Here is a 14793-nt window from a genome sequence, read left to right as displayed (position 1 = left end):
TCTGATCATGGCAATGTATGGCACAAGTCTTTAAGTGACTGGCCTGTGCCCACACTATTAAATTCTTATTTTACAACAGGGTTTACAGACACATATGTAACTGGGCTTGCAATTTCTCTTTACATGTCCAATTTATCATTGTTTATCTCTTCATTTTTGTACTCTCCCTCTCTGCATGCAGTCTTAAGTAATTTGCTATATGATATCTCAGTTTATTTGCACCATGAACTTTCTAAAATGTAGAAATAGGCTTATCACTCCCTTGCCTAATAAGTTCCTGTGGATCTCTACATCCATTATAATAAAGCCCCAGTGGTTAGTAGTCCCTTTGAGATCACTTACTATTTAGTCATTGTTGTCTTATTGATACTTTGGTCTGGCTGGCTGATGAAATAGCCTGGTTAGTAAAGGAGGTTGCCACTAGCTCTGATGACCTGAGATCAATCTGTAGAATATGTGTGGTAGAAATAGAGAACTGACTCTGACAAGTTATCCTGTTAGACAGCATATGGGCTATGGGCTATGTCAAAGCACCACCACCAAATAAATAATTACACACACACACACACACACACACACACACACACACACACACACACACAAACAATGCAATACTTTGGTCTGGGATACTGCATACACACCCATTTTGTGGTTTACTACATCTGCCCAACTACCAACACACACATCGTCAAATCCATTTATTAATAAATTACACCTGCAAAGTCAGTTTCTCAGGCTAAGATTAGGATTTGAAGACTACTATCAGGGGAGTTATCCTGCCTACCACAGAAGATCAAATAGAACCAAAGTATTGAAAACATGTTGAATGATATATTAGCCTCAGGAGACCATGGCTTTATATTTGTATTCGTAAAATAACATGGCTCGGTGGATAAGAGTGCTTAGTACACATAGCTTTAATGTTCTTAAAATAAAAAATTTATTTACTTTACTTGGTGTATATGAATGTTCTGTTGGCATAACATTGCTATATCTGTTACTGATATCCAAGGAAGTTCGAAGAAGGCATTGGATCTCCTGGGACCAGAGTTACAGATGCTTGTCAGATTCCAGATGGATGCTGAGAAACAAACCTGAGTCCTCTGCATGAATAACAAATGCTCTTAATTGTTTAGCCATCCCTCCAATCACCCAGATTTATTTATTTACTTATTTAAAGATTAAGTTAAAACATTTGCTCTTCTTGAAGCACAGGTCTTATATTTTAGGATCTATAACATGCCATTAAAACTCAATTCTCTGGTTACATCATTTATCAAAGACTTACATTACCTGACACTCTCTACACATACTTTGACCTAAAAATATAACACCTTCATGTAGTTAGATATATCAGACAAAATTCTTTGTCCTTAATCAAGTTATACTCACGGTGAAGAAGGCAAGAAGACATAAAAATGGATAGTCAACACGTAAGCTTTGTCCAATGGTAGTGTCTCAAGGAAACTCTGGGGAAGGGTTAGACAGTACTGGGTCAGCAGGAGGTGGTGTTCTGGGAGCATGATATACTTAGGTAGTTATCGGCAGATGATGAAGGGATGGCTCATGGAGATTTGTAGTGAGAGCTTTAAAGTCTTGAGTGTCATATGAGCGTTAGCAGAGCAATAGGAATAAAAGCACAGAGCTAGAAAAATCAAATGTGTGTGTAGATCTTTTTGTATACCCTTGGGATTCTACTCTGAATGACATGGAAAGGTGGTCAAAAGCAGAGGAATAACATGATTTGATTCTCATATATCAGAGAGACTTTGACTACTGTGTGGAGAACAATACGACAGAAATAGCTGGGACCAGAGAGGTAGCAGTGGTGTGGTGAGAACAGCAGGATTCTGGGTAGGCAGAGGCAGAGGCAATAGGATAATCTGGCTTCTGAGGGAAACAAGGACAGACAGCAGGATGGAAGTGTGCTTCGCTGAGATGTGGGACGATTTGAAGGAACAGCTGCGTGTATGGATCAGCAGGAATTTGCCTTTGGAATGTGATAGCTGAGATTCAAAGTGGAGATGTCAAGTGGACAGTTGGCTAATGATTATGAAAGCCCAGAATTATTGGGTAAGTCATCATTTTGGAAGTCACATAAACACAAAGCTAGTCATTATAATTAAAGGACTGAGTGTAAACAGAGAAGCAAAGAGGTCCATGTGTTGAAACAAGGAACTCCCCAACATGAAGAACTGACTGGTCCACAGGAAGAAACCGTTTCAAGGACATTCAATAACAACTAAATGTACATCCTGCTGATGGGTTGAACTCTGAATTGGATGTTAGATTTGCCACCATGTGGTTTTTACTGATCCTGTTGGGATTAGTTCTAGTTTAGCAGTGGGGGGTGGAGCTGTGGAGCTGTGGAGCTGTTTTTCCTTGAGTGTAAGGGAGACTAGAAACAGGGAGGGTACATAACAAATGCCTTGCTTATACCTACTTTCTCTCAGGCAGTGGTAGACCCCTCATTATTTAAAGTGTTCTGACTTGGTTGTTAACTCACTCATCATTTCTATGAGAATTCGAATTGAAAGATCTATATGAAGTGTACAACAAAACGAAGAAGCTTAGGAAGTTGGGTATGGTGGTGCATACATACGATCCCAGCACATTGGAGACTTAGGCAGGAAGATCAGAATCTGGAGACAGCATTTGCTACATAGTGAGTCCACATCTGGAAAAAAGAAAACAATGCTAAACCCAAAACAGTAACAAAAATCATAAGAAAGAATACAGAGTATCTGTTTGTGCTCTGGAGCCATAAGCTGATGAAATGGAAACAAAGGGGATATTTTGGGAATGACGGCATCAGAAAGATGAGGGGTGGATAGGATTTAGCTCTGTGTTCTGCTGAGTGGGAAGACAGAATGTGCAGTGCTCTATTTCTTGGGTTGTATTTCCGTTGGTGATTTATTTGTTTGTTTTCCACACACGGTGAACCTCTTAAGAGCAGTAAGTATAAATGTCTTGTTCATTTTGTAGTAGGGGTTTTATTGTTCTATTTCTATTCCCTAGTACAATGCCTGAAACACAGCAGGCCCGCAATAAATGTCTGAACCGGAGAATGAAGACATTGTGTTCAGCATGTGTCTGTTTTGTCTTCTCATTCAAGTTGGATTATTTCCATCAAATCTTGACAACCAGATTGATTTAACTGTGTTTCTCCTGCTTGGCTCTAGAGAGTGTTTGACTAACTGGTAGACTTGATTGACAGACTTGATTGTGTTTCTACCCAAATCAATGGGGCTGCCTAAATGTTAAGTCAGTGACCCTTGTTATGTCACACTGCAGTAGCACCTGCCGTAGATGCAATGGCAATTTATCAGTTACTTGCCAGGGACTTTCTCAAAAACTCCCATCATTCTTCAGAACCCATCTGAGATGTGTAGTCTATCGTGTGTACAGCACCTACCGATAGTTGTCATTCACTTCTAATTACTGAAAAGGTCTTCGAGAATGGTCGTTGCACAGACATTGCTTTCCCTATGTGTTGTGGCTCCTTTGATTAGGTAGACAGCATGTGCTCCAGAGTAGGAAGTGAAAAGACTTAGTCTTGGATCTGGTGCAACAACAGTGCCAAATAAATAGTCCCGTGACTGAACGAATGCATAATGAATGGTCCCCAGTGGTCTCTGGTGGACGCGCCCAGCGCCCAGGCTCTTTCTTCTTTTTCATTTAGTGAACTCAGCTCCCATCTCCTTGCTGGCTTTTTAGTCTCCCATCTGCTTCCCTCACTCCCTTGTAAGCCATCTTTGCCTGGAAGTGCCTTTAAAATTAGTAGGCATTTATTTAGTTTTAAATTTTATTACATTTTATTAAATTTTTGAGAATGTCACACTCCACCTCCATTACTATATCCTTGCAAATGTATACTCCCTTCCTTTAATTTAGTAAATCATCTATCCATATATGGTCCCTCATGAACTTCTTTCCATTCCATTCTGGATTGTTGCCTGCTTTAATCTTGTACAGGTAAACATGGTTTCTGTGAGCTCATGAGTACCGTGAGTCTCTTGAGTGCTGAAGGCTTAGTTTTGAGAGCCTCTCTTTCTAAAGTGACTATGTCCTCATCTTCTGTGAGGGATGGTTTTTTGAGAACTTTGTTTGAGGCATTCCACATTTGTAATTGCCGTGGTAGCAGGGTGCCTACTGCCTCTCAGTGACAGATTCTACTGATGTACATACTGGTCGGTCCACCATTTCCAGTCAAGACTGTTGATGGCTATCAACTAAATTTGCCACTTGATTTTGCTGATAGGGAGTAAGTAGTTTGCAATTTAAGTAAACAATTGGTATTGAATTTAGCAGGTACCTTATTGAATTACGTGTCTTTCCAACATGAAGTCAGAATGTATTTTCCTTGTAACCAGCCTATACTTTCTGACTATACATCTCTGTTCTCTTTTAGGCTGGGCTAATAGAGAGCTAATTGCCTAATCAATTTTTACATTAAAACTGAATACAGCTTTTTCGTTTTATTGTTGAAAATAAATATCCATTTTGCTATATTGAGTAAACCACTTATTTTTTTTGTAGTGATTTAAAAAGAACACAGACTCCCTTATTTGTAAAATGGGGTTGGAGGTAATGTATTTTAGAACTCAGAAGCATTTTAGCAACTAGCTGATGGCCAACAACATCACTTGATAAATAAGATCCAAAGAGGTTAAATGATTTGTTCAGTGTCCCCCTGCTTGGTTAGTGGCAGAGTAGGACTAAAATCCAACTCCCTTGCTGGTACCTTTCTACTGTTTCATGAAATGCACACTGCTTATTCACAGAATTGATATGAGGATTAGGGACCACATCTGTGAAAAATAGATTTAGCCTTTGGAAAGGAGAGATGCTGGATAGCGTTATGAAAGCTTTATGAAAACTAATCTCATTTTAACCTTTTCTATAGGATTGTTGGTTTTGTTCAGTTTTATGTTTCTCACTTTGGGACCTTTTTTTATTTTGGCCAAGGACTAGATAATTTATGGTGCTTGTTTTAGGAATCAATAATAAGGACCCAGATTGTGTTAAAAATATGAATTACATCAGCTGGTTTTAAATCTAGGAGCAGATGCAGGCAGCTTTCCCGAGTGGGGGTTGCTCATGTACGTGAAAAGTTTTCTGTTCTTACTTTATGAATTTGGAATAAAAAACCAGTTGATTCCAAAGACATAAGAATGAGAAAAAGGAAGCATAAGTAAGATATATGTGCACGCGCGTGCACGCGTACACACACACACACCACACACACACACACACACACACACACACACACACACACACACACACACAGAGTCTGGTCATTCTTCCAAAACTCCATGCAGCATGTTGTAACAGACCGTGAGTTTTTCTCACTTGCTGAGCCATGGATCCCTTATTCTAATCCACCATGCCTTCATATCTCTAGCAAGCACATGTAAGTAATAACTTAGACTATTTATTTTGACGCAAGGTGTATAAATCGTTTCTAAGTCATCCTGGAAAGTGAGTAAATTGTGACTGGCTCTTTTCTGCCACGTCAATTGTTTAAATTTGGCTCTATTGCTACAATGTGTTTTAATATATAAACAGGAATGCCGTTTAATTTTTATGCTATCCGAAGTGATTTGTGCAGATTCATATGCTCAGGGAAAATAAAACTCAAGTACCAAAAGGCTAAAGTAACTTTTATATATATTTTTAATTAGGTTCGATTATATGCAAGACCCGACGCTATCAGAAGAGGATCCGGGGACTATGCTCTCCACATTACAAAGAGATTAATAGAATTTTATGAAGACTACTTTAAAGTGCCCTATTCTTTGCCAAAACTAGGTAAGAATTTCTTGGTTCTTTTATTGGAAGGACTCCTGGAAGGTAGAATTTCTTCTTCATCACTAGTTGAGGCATTCAGCTCAGAGGTAAAATAAAATTAATGACCTGGAATCTTGCCAGTAAGTGCTCATGGGAATTATGGAAGGTGTTATGGAGTTAGAATTCCAAAATAAATAAATAAATAAATAAATAAATAAATAAATAACCTAAGTAGTTACAATTTGCTATATACAGCCTATAGAAGGGTGTTTGTCGGAAATCAAGCTTAATGACTACAGTGACCACGTGGGTAGATGTAATTAAAGCACACTCTGTATAAGGGGACTGAAGGTGTTTCCTAGCATTGAGGCACTCAAGTCCTTATGACTGACTCTAGTAAGTAGGTAATACTGTACACAGAGTTGACATGGATAAACTCTCTCTTTCCAAATTGGTATATGTCAGATCTTAACGAATTAGCTTTCCTTCAGATTATTTTTTAAGATTGTATTTTGTAGCACGTAGTTAAGCTCATAAAAAAGTGACAGAAGAGAAACTTGGTAATAATGGAAATTGTTATAATAATGGAATGTTCTCGTACGTATCCCTTTTGCAGAGCGAATGTGTTCAGTAATTGTTGGTCCTGAGAATAAACACATTAATGTATTATTCTAATTTGAATGAGGCTGTGCTTTTGGCAGGAAATGAGCTAGAATGTTCCAGGGCATTATAAAGGGTGCACATAGGCAATAGACATGTCGAAGTTACTTTCCCTTTTCAGAAGGGATATGACATCAAAACAGCACTTTGTTCCCCACTCACACCCTTGTCACCAATTTTCTTCTCAAGTGTTGTTTCTTTTTTTTAGTCAGGATCCACATAAGATACATTTTTGGGGTTTGGGAAGAATAAAATGGTTATTTGATCAAAAATGGGAGTTCGAGCTACAGGTTTACCTCCCTGGAGAACTGGGCCTATTTCATTAAAGTACCTGCCTGCTGATTAGTTTTATTGGTCATACAATGAGTAGTTCAGACAGTAGATGGAAAAGCTGACATTATCATCTATAGGCATGACATTCCATTTTAATGAATTGTGAGGTCTTTTGGAAATATCCACTACTCTGCATTTATTCCCCTCTGAGTTTTATTTCAAATAGGATCCATAAACCACCCCCCCTTTAAAATCTACTTCCTTTTAGAATCTGTTTCTCCATGGGATCTCACTTGTAGTCACCCAAGGCAGGGAAGACTGCCTGACCTTATTTGCATGGGATGTGCTGCTCTTATCCAGACCAGCTAACTGGGATCTTCCCAGCTTGACCCTAATGTAAAATTCACAAGCGCTTGTGTTGCAAGTTCAGCAAGAGAAATAAAATGTGGCTCTTCCTCTGTCCCCTTCAGATCAGTAATTAGCAGAGGAAGTCAATTTATAACTTCAGGGGGTTCCATGTCACTGTCAGCTTGCAGCAGGATCCTTTCCTGCTTCCCCATTTCACTCACAATTGAACCATGCAGGCTTTCATCTGGAGGGGAAAAAAAAGCTTTATTCACCATTGCCGCCGCTTGTTAAGCTACCTTATGGTGTATATAATTGAATGATTTGACTTGCTCCAGAACACTCCTTTTTATACATTGAGGGGAGTTACCACAGCTCAGGGTGCTTTCTTGTAAAGGTCTATTCCTTTCCTGTGTCTGCAGATGTGTATGCTAATGGATTTGTAAGTACACTCTCTAAATATGCCTTATGTTAAAACCCCCAGTTACAGAATCACTTTTGAGAAATCCCCACCTTCCATCCTGTATTATGAATTATAATTTTTTAAAAAAATATTTTATTTTTCTTGTATATTTTATGTATTTATGTTTCAAATGTTATACCCTTTCCTCCCTCTCTCATACCCCTTCCTACTTCCCCTCCTATGAGGACGCTCCCATTTCTATCCACCCACTCCAAACTCAATGCCCTGGAATTCCCCTACACTGGGGAAAGGAGCCTTCACAGGACCAAGGACTTTACCTCCCACTGATTCTGAACAATACCATCCTATGTCACATATGTGTCTGGAGTCATGGGTCCCTCCATGTGCACTCATTGGTTGGTGGTTTAGTCTCTGTGAGCTCTGGGGTTTGGTTGGTTGGTATTGATAATCTTCCTATGGTGTTGCAAACCCCTTCAGCTCCAGTCTTTTCTCTAACTCCTCCATTGGAGTTCCCTTGTTCAGTCTAATGGTTAGCTGCAACCATCCTCATCTGTATTCTTAAGACTCTGGCAGAGTCTCTCAGGAGACATCCATAACTGGTTCCTGTCAGCAAGCACTTCTTGGCACCAGCAACAGTGCTTCGGTTTGGTGGCTGCATATGGGATGAATCCTAAGGTGGGCAGTCTCTGGATATACTTTTCTTCAGTCCCTGCTCTACTCATTGTCCCTGTAATTCTTCTGGTGAGTATTTTGTTTTCCCTTCTAAGAAGGAATGAAGCATCCACATTTTGGTCTTCCTTCTTCTTGGGCTTCATATGATCTTGTAATTTTTTTTCTTAGATATTCCAAACTTTTGGGCTAATATCCACTTATCAGTGAGTGCACACCATGTGTATTCTTTTGTGACTGGTTTACCTCGCCCAGAATGATATTTTCTAGTTCTGTCCATTTGCATATGAATTTCATGAAGTCATTGTTTTGAATAGCTGAGTAGTATATCATTGTGTAGATGTACCACATGTTCTGTATCCATTCCTCTGTTGAAGGACATATGGGTTCTTTCCACCTTCTGGCTGTTATAAATAAGGCTGCTGTGAACATAGTGGAGCATGTGTCCTTGTTGTATGTTGGAGCATCTTCTGGGTGTATGCCCAAACGTGGTATAGCTGGGTCCTCAGGTAGTACTATGTCCAATTTTCTGAGGAACCTCCAGACTGATTTCCAGAGTGGATGTATCAGCTTGTAATCCCACCAACAATGGAGGAGTGTTCATCTTTCTCCACATCCCCACCAGCATCTGTTGTCACCCAAGTTTTGAACTTAGTCATTCTGATTGATGTGAGGTGGTATATCTCAGGGTTGTTTTGATTTGCATTTCCCTGATGACTAAGAATGTTGAACATTTCTTTAGGTACTTCTCAGCCATTCAGTATTCCTCAGTTGAGAATTCTTTGTACCTCCATTTTTTCCCCCATCTTTGTTAAATTGGGTATTTCTTATTTACATTTCAAATGTTATTCCCTTACCCGGTTTCCAGGCCAACATCCCCCTAACCCCTCCCCCTCCCCTTCTATATGGGTGTTCCCCTCCCAATCCTACCCTCATTACCACCCTCCCCCAAGAGTCCCATTCACTGGGGGGTCCAGCCTTGACAGGACCAGGGCTTCCCCTTCCACTGGTGCCCTTACTAGGCTATTCGTTGCTACCTATGAGGTTGGAGCCCAGGGTCAGTCCATGTATAGTCTTTGGGTTGTGGCTTAGTCTCTGGAAGCTCTGGTTGGTTGGCATTGTTGTTCATATGGGGTCTCAAGCTCCTTCAGCTCTTTCAGTCCTTCCTCTGATTCCTTCAATGGGGGTCCCCGCTCTCAGTTTGCTGCTGGCATTCGCCTATATATTTGCCATATTCTGGCTGTGTCTCTCAGGAGAGATCTACATCCGGTTCCTGTCAGCCTGCACTTCTTTGCTTCACCCATCTTATCTAGTTTGGTGGCTGTATATGTATGGGCCACATGTAGGGCAGGCTCTGAATGGGCATTCCTTCAGCGTCTGTTCTAAACTTTGCCTCCCTATCCCCTCCTAAGGGTATTCTTGTTCCCCTTTCAAAGAAGGAGTGAAGCATCTGCATTTTCGTCATCCTTCTTGAGTTTCATGTGTTCTGTGCATCTAGGCTAATTCAAGCATTTGGGCTAATATCCACTTATCAAGTACCTCCATTTTTAATAGAGCTATTTCACTCAGTGGAGTCTAACTTCTTGAGTTCTTTATATGTATTGGATATTAGCCCTCTATCAAATGTAGGATTAATAAAGATCTTTTCCCAATCTGTTGGTTGCCATTTTTGTCCTATTGATAGTGTCCTTTGCTGCTCTGCAATTTTATGAGGTCCCATTTGTCAATTCTTGAACTTAGAGCATAAGCCATTGATGTTCTGTTCAAGAAATTTCCCCCTGTGCCTATGTGTTCAAGGCTCTCTTCCACTTTCTCTTCTATTAGTTTCAGTGTATCTGGTTTTAGTGGAAGTCTTTGATCCATGTGGACTTGAACTTTGTACAAGGAGATAAGAATGGGATAATTTGCAATCTTCTACTTACTGACCTCCAGTTCAACCAGCACCATTTGTTGAAAATGCTGTCTTTTTTCCATGGGATAGTTTTATCTCCTTTGTCAAAGATCAAGTAACCAGAGTTCTGTGGTTCATTTTGGGGTCTTCAATTCTATTCCATTGATCTACCTGCCTGTCTCTGTACCAATACCAGGCAGTTTTTATCACTATGTCTCTGTAACACAGCTTCAGGTCCGGGATTGTGATTCCCCCAGAAGTTCTTTTATTGTTCAGTATAGTTTTCACTATTCTGGGTTTTTTGTTATTCCAAATAAATTTGCAAATTGCTCTTTCAAATTCTATGAAGAATTGAGTTGGAATTTTGATGGGGATTGCATTGAATCTGTAGATTGCTTTTGACAAGATGGCCATTTTTACAATATTAATCCTGCCAATCCACGAGCATGGGAGACCTTTCCATCTCCTGTTATCTTCCTCAGTATCTTTCTTCAATGACTTGAAGTTCTTGTCATACAGATCTTTCACTTGCTTAGTTAGAGTCACACTGATTATTTTATATTATTTGTGACTATTGTGAGGGTGTCATTTCCCTAATTTCTTTCTCAGCCTGTTTATCTTTTTTTTTTTTTTTTTGTTCTTTTTTTGGAGCTGGGGACCGAACCCAGGGCCTTGCACTTCCTAGGCAAGCGCTCTACCACTGAGCTAAATCCCCAACCCCTGTTTATCTTTTTGAGTAGAGAAGTATACTGATTTGTTTGAGTTAATTTTATTTCTAGCCATTTTGCTGAAGTTGTTTGTCAGCTGTAGATGTTCTTTGGTAGAATATTTAGGGTCACTTAAGTATACTATCATAGCATCTGCAAATAGTGATATTTTGACTTCTTCCTTTCCAATTCGTATCCCTTTGACCTCCTCTTATTGTCTAATTGCTCTGGCAAGGACTTCAAGTACTATATTGAATAGGTAGGCAGAGAGTGGGCAGCCTTGTCTATTCCCTGATTTTAGTGGGTTTGTTTCAAGCTTCTCTCCATTTAGTTTGATGTTGGCTACTGGTTTGCTGTATATTGCTTTTACTGCATTTAGGTATTGGCCTTGAATTCCTGATCTTTCGAAGACCTTTAACATGAAGGGTGTTGAATTTTGTCAAATGTTTTCTCAGCCTCTAATGAGATGATTATATGTATTTTTCTTTTGAGTTTGTTTATATAGTGAATTACTTTGATGGGTTTCTCTATGTTGAACAATCCCTGCACCCCCAGGATGAAGCCTACTTGCTCATGATGGATGATCATTTTGATGTGTTCCCGGATTCAGTTTGTTAGAATTTTATTGTGTATTTTTGCATTGATATTCATGAGGGAAATTGGTCTGAAGTTTTCTTTCTTTGTAGGGTCTGTATGTGGTTTATGTATAAGCATAATTGTGGCTTCAAAGAACGAACGGTATATTGTTTCTTCTGTTTCTATTTTGTGGAATAGTTTGAGGAGTATTGGTATTAGGTCTTCTTTGAAGGTCTGACAGAATTCTGCACTAAACCCTTCTAATCCTGGGCTTTCTTCTGTTTGGAGACTTTTAATGACTGCTTCTATTTCTTTAGGTGTTATGGGACTGTTTAGGTGGTTTATATGATCCTGATTTAACTTTGGTACCTGTTATGTGTTGAGAAAAGTGTCCATTTCATACAGATTTTCCAGTTTTGTTGAATATAGGCTTTTGTAGTAGGATCTGATGATTTTTTAATTTCCTCAGATTCTGTTGTTATCTCTCTCTTTTCATTTCTGATTTTATTAATTTGGATACACCCTCTGTGCCCTCTAGTTAGTCTGGCTAAAGGTTTATCTATCTTGTTGATTTTCTCAAAGAACCAGCTCCTGATTTTGTTGATTCTTTGCATAGTTACTTTTGTTTCTATTTGGTTGAATTCAGCCCTGAGTTTATTATTTCCTGCCTTCTACTCCTCTTGGGTATATTTGCTTCTTTTTGTTCTAGAACTTTGAGGTATGCTGTCAAGTTGCTAGTGTATGCTCTCTCTCCAGTTTATTTTTGGCGGCACTCAGAGCTATGAGTTTTCCTCTTAGTAGTGTTTTCATTGAGTCCCATAAGTTTGGGTATGTTGTACCTTCATTTACATTAAATTCTAAAAAGTCTTTAATTTCTTTCTTTACTTTTTCTTGACCAAGTTGTCACCGAGTAGAGTGTTGTTCAGCTTCCGTGTGTGTGTGTGTGTGTGTTTGTGTGTGTGTGTGTGTGTGTGTGTGTCATTTCAGTTGTTTTTGTTGTTATTGAATGGCAGCCTTAGTCCATGGTGATTTGATAGAATGCTTGGGATTATTTCAATCTCCTTGTATCTATTGAGGTCTGTTTTGTGATCAATTATATGGTCAGTCAGTTTTTGAGAAGGTACGATGAGGTGATGAGAAGAAGGTATATTCTTTTGTTTTAGGATGAAGTGTTCTATAGATATCTGTTAAATCAATTTGGTTTATAATTTTTGTTAGTTTCATTTCACTGTGTCTCCATTTAGTTTCTGTTTTCATGGCCTGTCCATTGACTATAGTGGGGTATGTTGAAATCTTCTACTATTATTGTGTGTGGTATAATGTATGCTTTGAGCTTAATAAAGTTTCTTTTGTAAATGTGAGTGCCCTTGCATTTGGAGCAAAGATGTTCAGAATTCAGAGTTCATCTTAGTAGATTTTCCTTTGATGAATATAAAGTGTCCTTCCTTATCGTTTTTGATAACTTTTGGTTGAAAGTCGATTTTATTTGATGTTAGAATGGATACTCCAGTTTGTTTCTTGGGACCATTTGCTTGGAAAATTTTTTTTCCAGCCTTTCACTCTGAGGTAGTGTCTGTCTTTGTCACTGAGGTGCGTTTCCTGTTTGCAGCAAACTTATGGGTCCTGTTTACATATCCAGTCTGTTAGTCTATTTTTTTAAATTGGGGAATTCAATAATTGTAATTGAATTGTAATTGTTTCCTGTTATTTTTGTTGTTAATGGTAGAATTATGTTAGTCTGGCTATCTTCTTTTGGGTTAGTTGAAATTAGATCACTTTCTTGCTTTTTTAGGGTGTAGTTTCCTTCCTTGTGTTGGAGTTTTCCATCTATTATCCTTGGTAGGGCTGGATTTGTAGAAAGATACTGAGTAAATTTGTTTTTTGTCATGGAATATGTCATGGAAATTTGGTTTCTCCATCTATGCTAATTGAGAGTTTTGCTGGATATAATAGCCTGGGCTAGCATTTGTCTTCTGTTAGTGTCTGTATGACCTCTGCTTAAGATCTTCTGGCTTTCATAGTCTCTGTTGAGAAGTCTGATATAATTTTGATAGGTCTGCCTTTATATGTTACTTGACCTTTCACCCTTACTGCTTTTAATATTTTTTTTCTTTGTTTTGTGCATTTGGTGTTTTGACTATCATGTTGTAGGGGCAATTATTTTTCTCATCCAATCTATTTTGAATTCTGTAGGCTTCTTGTATATTTATGGGCATTTCTTTCTTTAGGTTAGGGAAGTTTCCTTCTATAATTTTGTTGAAGATATTTAAGTTAGTTAGGAGCCTTCTGCATTTTACATTTTCTTTGGTGGTTGTGTCGATGTTTTCTATGGTATCTTCTACCCCTGAAACTCTTTTATCTCTTGTATTCTGTTGGTGATGCTTGCATCTATGACCCTTGATCTCTTTCCTAGGTTTTCTATCTCCAGGGTTATCTCTCTTTGTGATTTCTTTCTTGTTTCTATTTCCATTTTGAAATCCTGGATGGTTTTGTTCAATTCCTTCACCTGTTTGGTTGTGTTTTCCTGTAATTCTTTAAGGGCTTCTACTTGTTGACTTGTGTTGTTCTGTATTTCTTTAAGGGAGTTATTTATGTCCTACATGAGATACGATTTTAAATCCAAATCTTACTTTTCCTGTAAGTTGCGAGATCTAATATTTTCTTTTGTGGGAGAACTGTGCTCTGATGATGCCAAGTTGTCTTGGTTTCTGTTGCTTAGGTTTCTGTGCTTGCCTTTTGCCATCTGGTTGTCTCTGGTGTTAGTTGGTCTTCCTGTCCCTGACAGTGGCTTTACCCTCCTGTAAGCCTGTGTGTCAGCAATCCTGGAGTCTGACATTTTCCCTGTGAGGTCTGGGTACAGAGAACTATGGGACTGGGTAAACTCCGGGTGCAGGCAGAAACCTGAAGTGTCATGTTCCAGACTATTCCTGGGTTCCTGTATCTTAAGGGCTCCACGTGCATCCCTCTGAGCAGAAGTGGTAGTTTTACCTCTGCTTTTAGATGTGTCAGCACTTCTAGCAACTGGCTTTTAGCTTTGGGCTCAGGAACCAGAAGGTTCCTGTCTCTGACTGCTCCTAGGTTCCTATGTCCAGAGTGTTCTAGGTTGGTTCCTCTTGGGCCAGGAATTCTACTGCTTCTTGTTAGGTTAGGATGCCAGTTTGCTTGATAAGCAAAGTATTTATTTATCATTTTTAAGCCAACATAAGCCAACAGGGTATACAATATGATTTGTTTTAAGATCTCTAAACTGAGTAATTAAAACCACTTGTATGAGGGATGTAGAGTTTTTACTTCTTGTTATTAAATTATGCAACAGGTTACAGTATGCTTGGTTATGATACAACAACACTTTTGATATCTGTGCATCCTATTTCGGTAAGCACTTGAAGTACTCTTTATAAAGAACATTGTGGACCTATATTATATATAATTAAATATTATTTAATTAAATTGTCTTT

At 38.8% G+C, this 14793-nt stretch overlaps 1 protein-coding gene across 1 annotated transcript in view; it reads left to right on the top strand.

The window, feature by feature from the left end:
* Trhde (thyrotropin releasing hormone degrading enzyme) overlaps positions 1 to 14793 on the top strand; it is a 403812-nt gene that overhangs the window by 104386 nt on the left and 284633 nt on the right. Inside the window, exon 3 of the mRNA XM_032912469.1 lies at positions 5685 to 5811. Within this exon, the coding sequence (XP_032768360.1) occupies positions 5685 to 5811 (127 nt within the window). The remainder of the gene's footprint in view (positions 1 to 5684; positions 5812 to 14793) is intronic.

This window comes from Rattus rattus, chromosome 1 (genome assembly GCF_011064425.1).
Source record: "Rattus rattus isolate New Zealand chromosome 1, Rrattus_CSIRO_v1, whole genome shotgun sequence".
NCBI lineage: Eukaryota > Metazoa > Chordata > Mammalia > Rodentia > Muridae > Rattus > Rattus rattus.
Note: the sequence above shows the minus strand (reverse complement) of the source record. Positions and strands in the feature narration are given on the sequence as shown.